The sequence below is a fragment of the Brassica napus genome, chromosome C9 (assembly GCF_020379485.1).
Source record: "Brassica napus cultivar Da-Ae chromosome C9, Da-Ae, whole genome shotgun sequence".
Lineage (NCBI taxonomy): Eukaryota > Viridiplantae > Streptophyta > Magnoliopsida > Brassicales > Brassicaceae > Brassica > Brassica napus.
The window spans coordinates 45,324,624-45,343,786 of NC_063452.1; the positions used below are offsets into that span (position 1 = coordinate 45,324,624).

Genomic DNA, 19,163 nt, shown 5'->3' on the forward strand with positions numbered 1-19,163 from the left:
TCCGAGTGATGGAGACGCGAGCGACCTCGCTGCGTCGCTCCGGTCAAGTCGCTCCAGGTGATGGAGACGCGAGCGACCTCGCTGTGTCGCTCCGGTCAAGTCGCTCCGAAAGGGTGTCACAGCGACTTCACAGTGTCGCTCCGGTGAGGTCGCTCCCATGCACTGCTCGTCCAATGATCACCTTTTCACCTCTTTTGAGCTCCAAATGCACCCAAATGTCTCCAAGAACTCCATGTGGTACTCCAATACCTGATAAGGACTCATGTATGCAAAATGCAACCTAAACATGGCTAAATCCTAGTCTATATGATCAAAATGCACATGGGTGAATGGATAAGACAATGAAAATATGCAAGATATCATGGTTGTAGGAAAACATCCAGGGACCATTTTGGATGGTTTGGACCAGGTATTAATATGGTCAAGAATAGCAACTCCCGTTGCATGCACATCTCCGGTGGCAGGTTGTATGGCGTAAGAAAGACTGGCCACAATGAATATTGTCTCCCTGACATTCCGAACGGACTAAATCCATCTGTGCATAATCCGAGATACACATTTCGGCTATTGCTAGCGAAATACGGATGTACTTTGTTAAAATGTTTCCAGGCTCTTGCATCTGATGGATGAGTCATCTTACCATCCGTCTGAGTATGCTCGGCATGCCATCTCATCTTTCCAGCTGTCTGCTCTGATTTGTACAATCTTTTCAATCTGTCTGTAATTGGTAGGTACCACATCCTTTGGTATTATACCCTATTACGTCCCCGTCCTTGCGGCTTGAATCGTGGCTTCTTGCAGAATCGATATTCTTCTAACTTCTCATCATCTCCCCAGTAGATCATTCAGTTATCGATGCAAACATCTATCATCTCCGAAGGCAACCGAAGACTATAAACCAGTTTCTGAATCTCATAATAAGAATCAGCAGACACATTTTCTTCCGGCAAATACTCTTTAAACAAGTCTGCCCATTCGTTCATGCAACTTTCAGATAGATTGTGATCAGTTTTAATATTCATCATTCTAGCAGCCAACGACAAATTAGAGAGACCTTCTCTACAACCACTATAAAGTGGTTGATTTGCCGCGTTTAACATTTCGTAAAACTTTTTTGCATCTATATTAGGTTCTTCGTCTTCATCATGAGCTACGAATGCATCAGCTACCATATCATGAACCCTATCATAATCTACCATCTCCTCCTGATGGTAACTATGTTCATTATGCAAATGATGATCAACCGGTTCTTCCTAAAAATTGCTATTACTACTACTAGCTTCATTCTGATCATAATTATAACCTTCTCCATGTTGAAACGAGATATAGTAATTTGGCGTCAAACCTCTATTTATTAAATGCTTCCAAACATTTTCACGGTTTACCAATTTCGAATTGTTGCATTTCCGACAAGGACAGAACATCTTACCACTTTCTTGGGCAAGCGGTGTTGAATCTGCTTGATGCATAAATGTCTCCAGCCCCGCAAGGTATTCTTTCGTCACTCTCCCGTTAGCATCTCTATGCATATACAACCACTTCCACAATTCAAAAATATTCCCGGAGCCAGCCTTTTTTTTTTCTTTCACGTTTTTTTTGTTGGTGTGTTTAAAATGATGTTCAAACGTCCCTATTTATAGAAATTTTTTGAATCTGGTAGTTGTAATTTTCCAACAAATTTACGACGAAAATTAGTTAGGTGGCCGAAAAAAACGTGCGACAAACAAAGTTGGTGGATTCAAAATTTCGTCGCTAGACCACGCTAAGTTTACGTGGAATGTACGAGGAAATACAATTTCCTCGTAAAAGCCACGTCACTTTACATCGACTTTACGACGAAACTGTTTCGTCGTTACTTTACGAGGAAATAACGCTGATTTTATTTTTCCGCGTAATTTCCTCGTAAAGTCGACGTAAATTAACGAGTAAAAATATTTCTCGTTAAGCTTGTGTTTTCTTGTAGTGAGTGTTGTAAAATGTTAAAACCATTTAATGAACAAATATTATTATAAAAAATTCACGCGGATTATACAATAGTAAATAGTAAAGTTGATGCAAACTAAATCATTTTCTTTTTGTTTGGACAGATAAAAGAAGGATTACTAATATTATGGTTGTGGTCCAGCGGACCAGGTTGGCCAGTAGACAAAAGATAAGTATCTATTTTTTTATGAGTCTTACTTGATAAATAAAATGTTGTGCACTTGATATTTCCCGGAGGCAGAAGACACTGGGAAAATCTGAATCGATCTCCATATACCGTGTGTAGGTTGGGATCGTACTCTAGGTGCAAAAATACTCATGCAAGTTGCATGAATTTCGGTTCCCTGTAAATTAATATAATGAAGCTTTGTTAAAGTTAGCCAAGTATACAAAAACATAGTATATATAAGACAACAACTACTTGTCTCGTCTGCAAGAATCATCTGAAGTGAATCAGCAGCCTGATTAGAGGATTGTTTCCATAAATGAATAGATTTCACATGAACTTTCCAAGTAGTTTCTTATGGTTTTACATCTTTGAGCAAAGAGACAGGGAGAGGAGCCATTAGAATGTTTTTATGTGAACGTGTGAGGTGTTGTTGTGATTAGAGAAATGAACACAAGTAGTAGTATATATATAGTGTTTATGGTTATAGTTGTTGTAGCTTAAAGATTCCTAAAGGAAGGGAGAATATTTCGTGATCTTCAAGGTTCTAAATAATCATATTTAGTTATCATCGAATTCTAATTGTTTTAAAAAAAAATATAGATTGCTAATATTTTTAGCAACCTTTTAACATATGAAAATATGATTTGGATTTGTTTTGTATTGTTTAGATTTAAATACTTATAATACAATCTCTTTTAGATTTTGTAACAGCAAATTGGTATAATTTTTTGGATTCTAAATATATTCAGTTTGGTTAATATCCTATCTAAATATTCTGATTTGAAGTGTACTAACCAAATTAAAGTTTATGTTTTATTTTGTAGGATAACCGGGTTGATTAACAAAAATAATCAAGTATACCGATCTTATATTATAATCGTCTTCTTCAGCTACTGCTACACTTGTGAAAAGCTTGAAGCATATCCTGTTATAAGTTGAGCTGAATAGAAGTGAATCTCAAAATTCTGATGATTCAGTGTGAGATGCTATTTATGTAAAAAAAAACAGAAAGCTATAGGATAAAATATAATAAGTCATGGTCGAAAAATCAGAGAATTGAGTGTTATGTTTTAGGAAATGGACCCGGAAGATGATTAGTGAATGTGAAGAAATTGGTTTATCTGTTTTGTATTTCATGGGATTATAACATGGGCTGTAATTCATGTGTAGTAGAAACCAAAACCATGGACGTATAAATTATGCTATATGTTTTTGTAGTTCACTAATCGAGAGGTTGATACTAATGAAGACATATAACAGTCCATAAGTTAGATTTAATTGTAAGGAGAAGTTGTTATCGATTGTATTAGTTCTCAAGACATATATAGTCGATATTTAAAAGGATTTTTAGTAATTTAAACCCTCAACTAAAGATCAATCGTAAAATAAACTCTCAACTAAAAATCCTATGAAATAAACCATCATCTTTATGTCTGTTAATGTTTTTGCTCCTCCGTAACCTTTGTCGTCAAAACTGAATGTCTCTGTTAACTCGACAAAACGTTGCGTTTCATTAAAAGAGAAAAACGTCAACATGTTTACACAGAAAAGCTATGTTACAAAAAAAAAAAAAGTTTATTAGAAGTTGAAATCGCAAGACACATTCCAAAAATGTCAACATGTTTTATGATGTTTATGACATGAGTATGTGTTAACTAATGTTTCTTGCACTTCTTAGCACATTAATGAAACCCCTGTGGTGCTTGGCCGTGGTGAGTTGGCTGTAGTCGGCCAATAAATCGGCAACAACATTTTTTGAGTTTTGAATGCTTAAAATCTTGTATTTTGATGACAGATCTATAGGTTTTAAGTATAAACACATGAAAACACACCAAAATCTGATGATACGTGTGATTATAAACGTTTTACGGCCATGGAAAAGCTGTAAAATCGAAAACCCTAAACACAGTTGGGGATGATGAAGGCGAAATGATGCTAGTGCCCTTTATTAAAGGAAAAAAAATTAGAAAGAAAAAAAAGTGTTGCTATATAGTCGAACCAGGGTTTTTACGGTTAGCCGAGACAATCTAACCACCAGACTACTTTGAAAGCTTGTCTATTGTCATGCAAACCAAATAATGATTCATAACATTGTTTTAAAAAGATTAAACACAGATCAAAGTTCATCGGAGATTAACTCCATATACCCCATACCCTCCTAAATGAATTCTCACTGCCCCCTCTCTATTCTCCCTACCCTTTTATCCTTGCACTCCCCAAAGTAGTCTTTCTTCATTTATTTCTTCGATTAAATAAACCAACCACAATTCAACTACCTACATGGCCCACAAGACAACCTTAACCAATGAGAGCTCAGTTGGCCCACATGTCTTTCTTCTTACTCGTACTCTCTCCTCCTCTTCAACCTCTATTGGCGATTTTGAAGCTCCTAAAACAGGTAATTCTTGTTCGTTTGAGATGTTTTTTTTTTTGTCAAATAACATCAAAATGTCGTGTACATCATGGGCAGTGTTTAAAATATACGATTTGATGAAAATTTGAGAGATTTAAAACGATTCCAAAAACTGTGTTTAGGGCTTTCGTGTATTTTTACGTCTGTTTTTGATGATTTTTTTTTGCTGAAATGTTATTAAAAACAAGTGTATATCTCAGCTAGTGTAAAAAAAAGAAGATCAAATGAAAATTATGAGAGATTAAAAAAGATTTTGAAAACTGTGTGTATAGATTTTGGATATATTTTATGTGTGTTTTGATGATTTTATGTGTGTAATTTCATTTAAGATGAATTATACATCATGGGTAATGTAAAATCCTAACAATATCGTCCTAGAAGCGGATTAGTTAGTACAAGGATAAGTTCTGGGTATTACTGGTATAACTAGTTTTACTAAGGCAAAATAGTTTTACTGGAACTACTTGGATTACTATATTTAGAATTCTTACTAGTATTTCTAGTATTACTATGTATAGTACTGAATTAAATTAGTATTAGTAAGAGAAGATTGTATGGTGTGAGAATTAATTCTAAGCATCTTAATAATGATAATTCTAATGATATTCTATTTTATTTCAGGAAAATGCAAAATCCGCATTGCACAATCATTTGTTTTGATTATGGTGGATATTATATGAAAGATGGGGCTGAAATAAAATGGATCTCGGTAGATGGTGAAGGAGAAGATGAAATTCACACGATTGTTTTGAGGAAATCAATGGAGGAGATCACTTACTCTGGTTTGGTTGAGCGTATTTGCAGAAAGATAAAGGTAGATGAATCTAAGGTGCAAGTGAAGATTAGTTACTTTCCAATGGTATTGTATTCGTACAAGCCATCATACATCTGGAATGATGAAGACATTTTTGGTTATCTACTGCAAGTAAATCATGAGAAGTGTAGAAGTGTTCTACATGTGGAGTTCATCAATGAAGAAGTGCAACTTTCAGAAGAGGATGATGAAACTGGCGGCTATGTCGGTCTATCTGATAGATAGGCTATAGAGGCTGGTGATGAGGATGGTACTGAGAATGATGAAACTGATGTCTATGTTGGTATATCTGATAAAGAGACTACAGAGGCTGGTGATGAAGATGGTAATGGTGGTGTGCTCACTTTTCACGAAGACATTGAGATGCATGATGGTGTTAATCAAAGACGGGATGATGGTATGAATTTGGTTATAGGTCAAGAATTTATAACCAAGGAGGCAGCAAAAGTTCTTATTCAAACGGCGTCATATCAGAAATCTTTTGAATTTGATATAATTAATTCAGATACTAAGAGATTTGTGATTAAATGTCGAGGAGCCAAAGATGGGTGCGAGTGGTTTGTGCGAGTTGCAATGTTTAAGAATTCAGATATTTGGACGGTTAGAAGTTACATCAAGCAGTATACATGTTCTGTCGTTACAAGAACACTGCCTGATAGAGAGGCTGGTGATGAAGATGGTACTGAGAATAATGCAACTGGTGCTGAAGGTACTGGTGGTGTGCTTACTTTTCATTGAGACATTGAGATGCATGAGAATTTCACGGAAAGAGATAAGCATGTGTTTGAAGATACAAAAGTAAGACCATGAGTTGTCTATTAGCCACGAGATGATGGTACAGGTTTGGTTTTAGGTCAAGAATTTAGAACCAAGGAGGAAAGCAAAAGTCCATATTCAGACGGCTTCACATCAGAAATGTTTTGAGTTTGATATAATTAAGTCGGAACTAAGAGATTTGTGCTTATATGCCGGGGAGCCAAAGACGGCTGCAAATGGTTTGTGCGAGTTGCAAAGTTAAAGAATACAGATCTTTGGACGGTTAGAAGTTACATCAAGCATCATGCATGTTCTGTTGTTACTACAAGAACACTGCCTGATAGAAGGAAAGGCACATCACAAATCGTTGCATCTGTTTTGGCTCAAGATTATCATGGTACATTTGACACACCAGTTCCCAAAGTTCTGATCGATTTGGTTCATCGAAGGGTTGGTGTGCATGTATCATACACCTCAGCATGGAGAGGAAAAAGAGAAGCTGCTAATGAAGTGCGAGGAAGTCCAGAAGAGAGTTTTACTTTATTATACTGTTATATGCACATGCTGGAGCACACGAATATTGGCACAAGAACTCGTGTGGTAGTGGATGAGGCAAAAAAAATTAAGTATCTGTTTTTTGCCTTGGGAGCTAGCATAGAAGGGTTCAGTGCGATGAGGAAAGTCCTCATTGTGGATGGAACACACCTCAAGAATGTTTATGGTGGAGTTCTCCTTGTTGCGACTGCTCAGGATCCTGATCATCACCACTACCCAATTGCGTTTGGTGTAGCAGATGGTGAGAATGATTAAAGCTGGATATGGTTTATGGAACAGTTGAAATCAGTGATATCCGATGTCCCGGGATTGGTATTTCTTTCAGATAGAAACAAAAGCTTGATAAAGTCAGTACGTCTAGTGTTTCCTGAGGCCGAACATGGGTATTGTATATGGCATTTGTCTCAGAATGTTAAAAGCCACGTCTATAACAACAAAGATACTTGTGCGTTCAAGTTTAGAGAATGCGCACACGCTTATCTTCAAGTAAATTTATCATGATTTTCGCAGGAAGTATCCTAGTGCAGCAGTGTATCGTGACAAAAGAGTTGAAGAGAAGAAATGGGCTAGATGGTACTTCAGAGGAGATAGGTACAACGTTGACACCACCAATTCAGTATAATCTTTTAATGGTGTTATTAAGGAAGCGAGAAAGTACACCTTACTACCAATGTTTGATGTTATCATTGCAAAAATGTTTGAATGGTTTAACAACCATAGGAAGGAGGCAGCTGAAATACCATACACACTGAAGCTTGTGCCTATTTTGGAAACCGAAATGTCTAAAAGATGTGTTGATGCGGGGTTTCTTACGGTTGACGAATTAAACAGTTTCCATCTTAAGTACAGTGTGCATGGTACTGACGGCAAGGTTTATACTATTTATATGGCTAGGAATACTTGCAATTGTGAGCAATTTGATAAAGACAAATACCCTTGTGTGCATGGAGTGGCTGCTGCCACATTCATGACTGCGGCAGCGGGAAGGGAACTCCATCTATCTGAGTATTGTTCAAAATACTATTTGGTGGAGCAATGGGCTTTGGCTTATCACAGGACCATATATCATGTTTCTCATATGTCTGATTGAGTTATACCAGAAGATGTTAGAGCAAAGAAAATACTTCTTCCAGATTTTGAAAAGAAAGGAAAACCACAACAAACAAGATTTCCATCAGTAGGAGAATCCCGTGGAAGAGGAAAAAGAGGTAGAGGGGGAGCTAGAGGAGCCAGAGGAAGAGGCAGAGCCAGAGGAGGAGGTATGGCATCGTATTTTGAATGTGGAAGTGGTTCAGGTACTACCTAGGTTTTACTGGTACTATTATGTGTAATTTGGAATACTGGAGTTTACTGGGCTTATTATGTGAAATTTGGACTACTAGTGATTTCTGGTTTTATTATGTGTGATTTGGAATACTAAGTTTTACTAGTATTATTTTGTGCAATTTGAAACCAATATATATCACTAGGTTATGTGTAATTTAAACTATTTTTATATGATTATTTTCAATTCATAGGCTACATATATAATAAATATATAGATTAGACTTTTTGTTAATTATTTTCAATAGTTTAAGAAAATCTTAGCGGTTTCCCAAAAAACTTCCTTAACTTTCATTGTTAGTATGTGAATGGTTAACAATATAGTAAGGAGAATTTTACAAAATACATATTTCTTTGACGATAATAATAAGGTAAAATGTCTTCTTTGACGATAATAATAAGGTAAAATCATGGTTCTACTACCAAACCTTCATTTTTGAGATGGATTTACTAGAAAAACGTAAAAATTGCCAAAGTATTACTATGTGTATGGTAGTATTACTACTACCTTGAAGATTACCATAGGTATTACTAAGTGCTAAAAATAATATTAAATATATTTATGACGGCTGTACGTTTTATATCACTCAAATTACCCTAAAGAGTGATTTATACTCTCTCAAATAAGAGGTCGAGTTGTAGTACTTAGGGATCAAATCCACAGAGAGCTAGGGCACACAAAATATCTAATAGTTATACGCTTAAGCTAGGCTAATAGTTTATAAAGCAGTAAATATAGTAAATTGCAGTGGTGAGCAAGATAGTTGCTCGGCTGATTGATTAAGGATTGTTTGATGGAAGGATGGTTGCTAGATCTAGGGTTTGATGGAAGGATGGTTGCTAGATCTAGGATTTCTATTCAGGTAATCAGGATTATAATGATATAGAGACTAATTGTTGTATGCAAGATATTAAAGAGCTAAACAATTAATCACAAATCGATCGGCTCTCGCTTTCTAGATTCGTCTATTGACTAGATCTAATGATCTCAACTATCGTTTGTCGATCAATTAGAAAGTGTCGATCGATGACTCTAGAGGAATATTGATCGATACACCATTCACGACGTCGATCGATTATTCTATCGGAATATTGATCGACACGCTTCTAATAAGCTTTGCGCGCGGGTTGATAAAGTACTCACTAGGGTTCCTAGATCAATTATCATATGTTTCTAGCAATCCTAGTTCAATGAGGATCTATTCAGAGAAAAGACCAAGCAGTAAGAACATCCTATTGATGAATATCACAACCTAGCAATTCTATATTTGGGGCTAATCCCTCATAACCTATTTGAACCCTAAATCTAACAGGTGGATATATTCAGACATGCAGTTTGTCACAGAAATCATAGATGAATAGATAAAAAATTGCAATAGATATAAAAAACCAATGGAGTTCCAGGAGGACTCTGAAGGAGTTCCAGGAGGACTCTGAAGGAGTTCCTCCTTTCTCTCCTAACCTGGAAAAAGAATAATAGAAAGCTTAGATAGCGTAGCCATCAACAATGGCTTATAAATAATATAAATAGGGTTTCTGGTCGCCCAAGGGTATTCTGGTAATTTGTGGTTGCTTCTGGGCTTCAGTCGGCCATAAGATATGCTCAGCCCATATTCTGGCATTGCCGTCGACCGACGCCAATGCTGTTTCATCGATCGACAGTCCTTCATCTCCTCGACAGCTTCCTCTCGCGAGGCAGACTGATCACTCTTCAGTAAAACGGACACAACGTCTGCTACAGGATGCTGATTGACCTCAAACTGACGGCATTGGAAAGCTAACTCAAAGATCTATCCTTTGTCAAATGATGAGCTCAATCTAACGGTGGTAAGTACTCCATCCATAGCTAAACATCTGATGCGTCTGTGCAGCTCTGCACTCAAAAAGGCTCCAAAAACACCAAAATCACCACTTTCCTCCAAATCATCCCTAAACTTGTAAATACTCTAAATAGACTCTATATAGTAGTAATTCGTTATTACTAACACTTATTAACCATGGCTAAAAGCGGGTAAAATCCATGGTCTATCAACTCCCCCAGACTTACCCTTTTGCTTGTCCTCAAGCAAAACAGACGGGCAGTCTCTCTGAAAGAGGTTTAAAAACAGCAGGGACTCACATGATTTAAAACTTAGAATCATCACCTCTGCAATATTACAATCCACATCTAAGAAGTCATAATAACAAAAGCACATTATACCATATCTTAGCTTAGCAACCAAATTCACCTAGCCAACAACTTAGCAAATCCTGTCTGACATTCTCCTCTACCAACATTATTTCTTAACATAAATAAAAGTACAGGCTTTACCTTGGGAGTATCGATCATATGATTCAAGGATTTTCAAACAAGTATCTGGATCTGCAGGTAAAAGTTAGTTCCTATCGTTTCTCTCTACTAATTTCTCTCTTTAGTCAAAGTCTGCTTCCATTGTAGGATCATTGACCAAGATTGGACAGACTTCCATGAATCAAGCCTTAAAGTCATGTTCAATTCTTTTTGACCTATATCCAAGAATTCATGTCAATCGAACCTTGATGATTGCCGCCACCAAGTCCCGTTCGAATTTTTTTTGTTGGAATCCTTATGAAGCAAACCTTAATGGTTGTAGCCACCAAGTCATGTTCGGTTTCCACCTAACAAACACCATTATATATATATATATATATATATATATATATATATATATATTTTTTTTTTTTTCTTTTTCGTTCTTTCTTTTTTCTTTTTTCTTTTTTCTTTCTTTCTATAAATCTAGAGTCGAAATAGAGAGAGAAAAGGTGATAAATCTCCACAAGGCTTTACCTTCCAGACTTGTTTGAAGAATTTGATCCCATGTATACCAAGCCCCAAGACAAGCAGTCGTGTCAAGTTTAGTGTTGGAGGTCAGCTTTGGTTCATTATCCCCTTTTTGACTCAATAAAACTCTTTTGAAAACATTTTGATAAGACTAATGAACACACTAATATCAGTAAACATCCCCCAAGACTTAAATTACACTGTCCCCAGTGTATATCTAGTCGGAGTTATGGTGAGAAATAATCATAAGTACATAATTTAACAAGTAAGAACGATGACCTGCTCAGTGTCGATCAACACAATGAAGTGACAATTGAACGTTGTTAATGAAGTGCTGTCGAATGATATCGACTTAGTCTCATCGGTCGATGTGCTGAAGAATCGTCTACTAGGATCTGTTTTTTTTAAATAGCTAGCTAAAACACAATATTAGTATAACCTCTCCCAGACTTAAACAACACTGTCACCAGTGTTATACAGTCTAATATTGGTGGGGAAATAAACCATAAGGACAATATTTAAAAAGAAAAAACGGTATACCTGACTTTGATGTGAGTGTCGACCAACACAGTTAAGTAGCGATCAATACTCTTGAAGCTCTGTCGATCGACACAGTGAAGTGGCGATCGATCGATGCTAGTGATGCTTTGTCGATCGATGTTGCGCAGCCATCGTCGATCATCGTGCAAACTCTTCTTCCTCGTATCTATATCATTTTACCTAACATAAATAAAACACTAAAAGTGAGTAAATAATAAAACCAATTATCTAAAAAAAAAAAAATTTCGATGAACAGTATCCTGCTACAGTAGCTTTGCTACAGTAACGCAACTCAGTGACGCAGCTACAATATCGTTCGTCGATTCTGCTACAGTGTCGATCGATTTTTTTGCTACAGTGTTGATCGACATTTCCGCTACAGTGTCTATCGCTGCTACAGTGCCTCTGCTACAGTGCCTCTGCTACAGTGCTTTTGCTACAGTGTCGTCACTGTTCATCTTTTTTTTTTTCAACCTGAAATCATTAGAAAACAAAGAATCAGTAATAAATGAAAATAAAACCAAAGGTAAAGCAAACTTAATAGTGGGTTGCCTCTCACTCAGCGTTTATTTTTAGTCATTAGCTTGACTTTGGAGATCTGATTTAGTTCGGATGAGAATGAGAACATGCTCCAAACAAGTCTCAATGTCTACTCTCTGAAGCTTTATCATTCTTGTGTGAAAGCCTCCTCCATAGACTATTCTCCTTTGTCTATCATTTCAGCAATAAGTAGTGCTCTTAGCTTTGCAAAAGGTTGTGAGAAGCATCTGTTGCGCACTCTGGATTTCCTGACACCATCTGAGAAGAGAGGAATAAATGATAACTGAGAATCTCCCTTGGTCCTTTTCCTCTTCTTCTAATTCCTTGACTTCTTTCCTCTAGACTTCTCTGATCGCCTGGTGGTTTCTTCATCAAAACGATTTCCACACACATCAAACTCCTTATGCTCTGATATGCGCCCAATGTCGATCGATGTAGAAGTGGTAGTGTCGATCAATACCGGTTTGTTGGTGTCGTTTGATGGTATCCGGTCAGTGTCGATCGATGTTGCTTCTGCTGGGCCCTTATCGACTTCATCTCTAAATCGCATCCCTCTCTGAGAAGCTTCTACGTGTTGATGATCATCCAAAACCTCAATGTAAGAACTGATCTGCATACTTCTATCAGGTGGAATAGGAGATTCAGCTTCAAATACAACGCATGGAACCACAATCTTCACATGATCATGTATCATCTTCACTCTTTTGTGAATCCCCGCAGCTTCTTCTGTCCAGATAGGTGGTCTCTGATGTTTAGGGACAACAAGATGTGAGGCCTTAGACATGTACATCCTTTCCTCAACTTGTTCCAGCTCGACTATGTATCCTGGCAGTTCTTCCAGCGATGGGTGTCGATCGACGATCTCGGGTTCGTGTCGATCGATGATGGAGTGTGGGTGCAGATCGATGATATAGGGTGGGCGTTGATCGATGATATAGGGTGGGCGTTGATCGATGATGTGAGGTGGGCGTTGATCGATGATGTGAGGTGGGTGTCGATCGATGCTAGTCTTTGAAGTTTCTAGATCTCCTCTCAAAGTATGCTGATCGTCATCAAGCTTCTTCTTTGAATTCTGATCCATATCTTCAAGCCATTCCTCCAGCTCTAAGAAGTCTTCCATAGTGACTTCTCTACTCGAATCCAAGTCTTCAAGCTTTTCTCCATCCTCCAACTCCAAGAACTCTTCTAGGTCCAAGAAATCTTCCATGGTGATCTTTTTTTCTACATCGTCGATCGATGTTGAGGTCGTGATGTTGGTCGACGTTGAGGTCGTACCGTTGATCGATGTTGCGGTGCTGGTGTCGATCGTTGTTGAGGTAGTGGTGGTGATCGATGCTGAGGTCGGATAAATAGTCTCAACTTCTTCTGCTCAGCTTCTTTTGCTCAGCTCAGCTCTTCAGATCCGTGTTGTTTATTACCCTCTACCATAATGTAGTCAAGCAACTGTCTCGGAATCTGATCTTCCCTCTTTATCTTCCAACTTTTAACATGCCTGTCCCACTTATCATTCTTCTCCTTTTCTCGAGTTGCTTCAGCATCATCAAGAAATTAGTAAAGGAAGGCTCTTTCAATGTCCTCCCAACTGGTTAGAGATCCTGGCAGTAGTTGACTGAACCAGCTCAATGAATCCCCTGAGATAGAATAGGGGAAGATCTTGCAGAGCATGTGGTATCCAGACAGTTCATTCTGCTCACTCCTAGACACGAGATCCTCAAGCTCTTCGATATGGTTTATGGGATCTTGGTGAGGAAGACCCTGGAAGGGGTCTTGACCTACCCAATCATACCACTATCGGCTCAGGTCAAAGTCATTAATCTCAGCAACAACAATCACATCAGGGATCACAGCACCCTGAGCATTAATTAACTGTCCTGCGCTGTTGCGAATGCGACCTTCTTCGTCTCTTAGCATCTCATTCCCTTCAACTTTAAGTATGAGCACTTCGATCTTCTCTGTCTCCCCGCAAGTGGTGTCGCTTTTCACCAGATGAACAGTATCGGGATGAACAGTGCCCAGATAAACAGTGCCCGGATGAACAGTGTCGCGATGAATAGTGTCGATCGACGGGGGATGAACATATCGATGGGAGATGAATAGTGTCGATCGACGAGGGATGAACAGTGTCGATCGAACAGTCCCTCGATGAACAATACCGGGATGAACAGTACCATGGTAAACAATAGCTGGATGAACAGTGTTTTTTTACGGTTGATTGGCTCTGTCGATTGCTGTTGTTTGTCGGGTGTCGATCGATTGATGGTGTACGCTGTCAATCGCTTCTGCTTGGAGGGTGTCGATCGACACTTCCCTCGTAGACTAACGGATCGTGCATAAACCAGCAGGCTCCTTCTTTGAAGGACCTAGAAATCCTCTCTTCATTGTTGTTCCTGGTACTTAGGTCTATGTACCTGAAACAAAAGAAAAAATTTTATGAGTTTTTCGAACAATTATAAAACCTAGACTAAATCTAACTAAACAATATCTAATGGCGATCAAAGCTCCCCGGCAACGGCGTCAAATTTAATATCACTCAAATTACCCTAAGGAGTGATTTATACTCTCTCAAATAAGAGGTCGAGTTGTAGTACTTAGGGATCGAATCCACAGAGAGCTATGGCACACAAAAGATCTAATAGTTATACGATTAAGCTAGGCTAATAGTTTATAAAGTAGTAAATATAGTAAATTGCAGTGGTGAGCAAGGCAGTTGCTCGGCTGATTTATTGATGGTTATTTGATGCAAGGATGGTTGCTAGATCTAGGGTTTCTATCAGGTAATCTGGATTATAATGATATATAGACTAATTGTTGTATGCAAGATTTTAAAGAGCTCAACAATTAAGAACAAATCGATCGGCTCTCACTTTCTAGATTCGTCTATTGACTAGATCTAATGATCTCAACTATCATTTGTCGATCAATTAGAAAGTGTCGATCGATGATTCTAGAGGAATATCGATCGATACACCTTTCACGACATCGATCAATTATTCTATATGAATATCGATCGACACGCTTCTAGCAAGCTTTGCGTGCGGGTTGATAAAGTACTCACTAGGGTTTCTAGATCAGTTATCACTTGTTTCTAGCAATCCTAGTTCAATGAGGATCTATTCAGAGAAAAGACCAAGATATCGCTTGTGCCTAATGATTCTAAGATCAGGGTTCAAGTTCGTGACTCTAGAACACAAGCCGTAAGAACATCCTATTGAAGAATATCACAACCAATTCTATATGTGGGGCTAATCCCTCATAACCTATTTGAACCCTAAACCTAACAGGTGGATCTATTCAGACATGAAGTTTGTCACAGAAATCATAGATAAATAGATAAGAAATTGCAATAGATATAAAAAGCCAATGGAGTTCCAGGAGGACTCTGAAGGAGTTCCTCCTTTCTCTCGTAACCTAGAACAAGAATAATAGAAAGCTTAGATAGCGTAGCCGTCAACAATGGCTTATAAATAACATAAATAGGGTTTCTGGTCGTCCAAGGGTATTATGGTAATTTGTGGTTGCTTTTCGGCTTCAGTCGGTCATAAAATATGCTCAGCCCATATTCTGGCATCACCGTCGACCGACACCAGACTGATCACTCTTTAGTAAAACGGGCACAACGTCTGCTACATAATGCTGATTAACCTCAAACTGGCGGCATTAGAAAGCTAACTTAAAGCTCTATCTTGTGTCAATAGATGGGCTCAATCTAACGTTGCGAAGGTCTCCATCCATAGCTAAACATCTGACACGTCTATGCAGCTCTGCACTCAAAAGACTCCAAAAGATACCAAAATCACCACTTTCCTCCAAATCGTCCTTCCCTGAACCTGTAAATACTCTACATAGACTTTATATAGTAGTAATTAGTTATTAAAACACTTATTAACCATGGCTAAAAGCGGGTAAAATTCATGGTCTATCAACGTTTTACATGTGAAATGCATTTTTTAATTCTTTTTTTAATAATAATATATATATATATATATATATATATATATATATTTTAGTGTTTTACATGTGTTTACTAGTTTTTGGTATATCTTTTTAGTGTTTTTTGGGCGTAATAAATCTAGTAAATCTAGTTATCCATTTTACTCATTTTTGGGCATAGTAACACCTATAAATTTAGTTTTCCAAACCTGTTGCAACACACTAAGATTTAAACATTCAAAAGCATTCTACTACCAAGTTTTAAACATCCAAAATACTTAACATCCCAAATACATAAAATCCTAAATACATAGCCTAAGGCTTTGTTTTAGGATTCTTCTCCTCCGTGAAAGGAGTCTGCACCCACTGTGATTTCCTCTTTGGTTTGCCACTCTTTTTAGGTGCAGCAACATCGACATTCTTCCTTTCCCTGCCTCTCGGTTTACCATACATCATTGTTTTCTCCTTGCACCTATGCATGAACCAAGGACTCGGTGCTTCCTTGTAAACGACCATGATCCACCTTTGCTTTTCTTCCTCGGTATATTCCTCAACAACTTCCCCAGCCTGTTCCTCAACAACTTCCCCAATCTGTTACTCAACAACTTTCACATCCTCTTCCTCTTTTTGCTCTTCTTCCACAACTTTCTCCCTGCTCTTTTCCTCTGTTTCCACAGCGTCTTCCTTTTTTTTCTCTTCTTCCACAACTTTCTAACATTTTCCAGGTTCTTCATCCATAGCCTTTGTCACTAGTCTCTTCGCAGCCATTGCCTTAGTCCTACCATGTGGTGGTGTTGGAGTTCCCTATGTCTGATTCCCACGTGGTGGTGTTGGAGTTTCATCGGTTCTATTCGTCTCAACCCGAGGCTCATAAATCTCTGCCTCAACCCCAGACATTGATCTCTACCTCAACCCGAGGTTCATTAATTTCTGCTTGGTCATCTTTTCCTTCGGCTTCTTGATCCTTTTTCCCTCCAACCTCTTCGTGATCATCTTTCTCTTCAGCCTCGGATTCCACCACTTTTTCTATGTCTGCCTCATCAGTCTCACTTTTCTCTTTTTTTTGCTCCCTGGTTTTAGACTCTTTCCCTTCAACTTCTTCTTCTTGATCCTCTTTCCCTCCAACCTCTTCTTGATCATCTTTCCCTTCAGCCTCAGATTCCACCACTTTTTCTTCAACTTTCTCATCATCCTCACTGTTCTTCTTCTCTTCCTCACTGGTTTCAGCCTCTTTCTCGTCACCTTCTTCTTCGTCCTATTTACCTCCAACCTCTTCTTCATCAGCTTCAAGTTGCTTCCACAGTTTATCAGCTTGTGCTCTACTTTTCTCCTTCAATTGCTTCAACTCATCAGCCTCACTCTCACTCTCGTTGTTTTCCTTGTCTTGCTCATCACCCTCACTATTTTCCTTCTCTTTCTCACCCTCTTGCTGAGCATTGTCATCAGCCTCTTTCTCTTCACCTTCTTCTTCATCATTGTTTTCATTTTTTTCCCAATCTTTTGCTCAGTGGACAAAGTGACCCGTGTTGAGACGGTCCTCGCCCTAGGGCGAGGTGGTCGGTCCTTGCTTACGATTGAGACCTCATCCAAACTGATCCTCTTATCGACGTTCCTCGGTTCGCATCCGCGAAAAACTGTCATTTACTTGATTAACCGTTTTCCGGGAATGTCTAATTTTCAAGAATCAATCGAGAGTTGGTTTTCTGGGAACTTTCAGGCATTGATTCCGTCGTGACCGGTTTTGACCCCAACAATTAGCCCCCCCAGCTAGCTAGGATCCGTTGACCTGGGTGTGAGGTCCTAGCTTGCAGTATGACTTGTTTTGATGGAATTAGATGTAATCGTTTGCCGAAAGTAGGCCTGCGCATTCGGGTCTTCAGGTCGGGTTCGGGCCGGTTCCTTTCGGGTCCGGGTCTTTTCGGGTCCTAAATATTTAGACCCAATAGGTACTTAGAAATTTTCGGTTCGGGTTCGGGTCGGTTCTTCTCGGGTCCGGTTCGGATTTATAATTAAAATACCCATAAAATACCCGTAATTTTTCAGGTCCGGGTCGGGTTCGGGTATTTAGGATCTGAAAAGGACATGATATACCCAATTCCATCAACTTTAGTTGAATATTTGTCATATATATCTAAAAGTTTACAAAACAACTTAAATGAAACTATTAATAATTAAAATAAAACATTTTAAAACTCTAAATTTTACATTTTAAAGCTTTATATTACTTTAAAAATGTTAAAAAATAATAACAAATGTTGTTAACAAAAGATATTTCAACTAAATCATAAAATCCCCTAGACTATATTTGCGAAGTGATTTTCCCAAGTGTCCTTTCTACAATCAATTTCACAAAGCAAATATGACATGTCTTATAGCTTAATATGACATGGATAATTGCATTTAATGTTAATTTATATTTTTGGTAAACTTTTTAAAATATGGTAATAACTCATATATTACATTTAATGTCAATTTATAATTTTGGAATTTTTTTTTAAAATATGAGAATAACTCCTAAATCATCATTAAAATAAATATATTCAAATATGGCATTATAAATTTCGAAATATAATATAATTATATATTTTTAAATTATACAATTTTATTACTAAAATTTTCAAAAATGTATACAACTTTTTTAGAAAATTAAAAAAAATTTAATCGTAAAATCATTATTTTCTTATTTATCTACAAATTTTATAAATATTTTTTAATTTTAATTTTTTGGTAATTATGCAACTTTTACAAATTTATTTAATATATTTAATTAAAATAAATAGATACAAAAATCTATCTAAGATTATAATTTCAAATATATACATGCATATTTTTAAATATAATTTTTATGTTTAATTAAATCAAATTTATATTAAAATATTGATACGAAAAAAAAATTTACAATATTAATAAAATTTTATTTTAAAATATAATTGATTTATATGTTAAAAAATATTTTAAATTTTTTACTGCACATGGTGCAGGAAGACACCTAGTAATATATATAAAATAGAACACAAAAACATCATAGTTTTAGATATACATGTTTTTAAGTTGGGTACAAATCGGTTCTTATCGGGTCGGGTCTATTCGGGTCGGTTCTTTTCGGGTCCGGGTCTATTCGGGTCGGTTCCTTTTCGGTTCCGGTTCTTTCGGGTAAAAAAAATTTAGACCCAAAAGGTACTTGTAAATTTTCGGTCCGGTTCCGGGTCGGGTATTTTTGGGTCGGTTCCGGTTCGGGTCTTCGGGTCCAGGTTAAAATGCCCAGGCCTAGCCGAAAGTCCGAGAATGAATAGTAACATTTTTTCCTATATATAGGTGGAGTAAGTTTTTTCAAAGTCTT

At 37.4% G+C, this 19,163-nt stretch overlaps 1 protein-coding gene across 1 annotated transcript; it reads right to left on the reverse strand.

The window, feature by feature from the left end:
- Positions 1-16,138: 16,138 nt before the first annotated feature.
- On the reverse strand, positions 16,139-17,464 carry LOC125592679 (cilia- and flagella-associated protein 251-like). Its single transcript, XM_048768032.1, has 4 exons — positions 17,189-17,464; positions 16,731-17,078; positions 16,436-16,534; positions 16,139-16,390 (listed from the first exon to the last, which is right to left on the reverse strand). Exons 1-4 carry the CDS (start codon positions 17,462-17,464, stop codon positions 16,139-16,141), a joined length of 975 nt encoding a protein of 324 aa, XP_048623989.1.
- Positions 17,465-19,163: the final 1,699 nt, after the last annotated feature.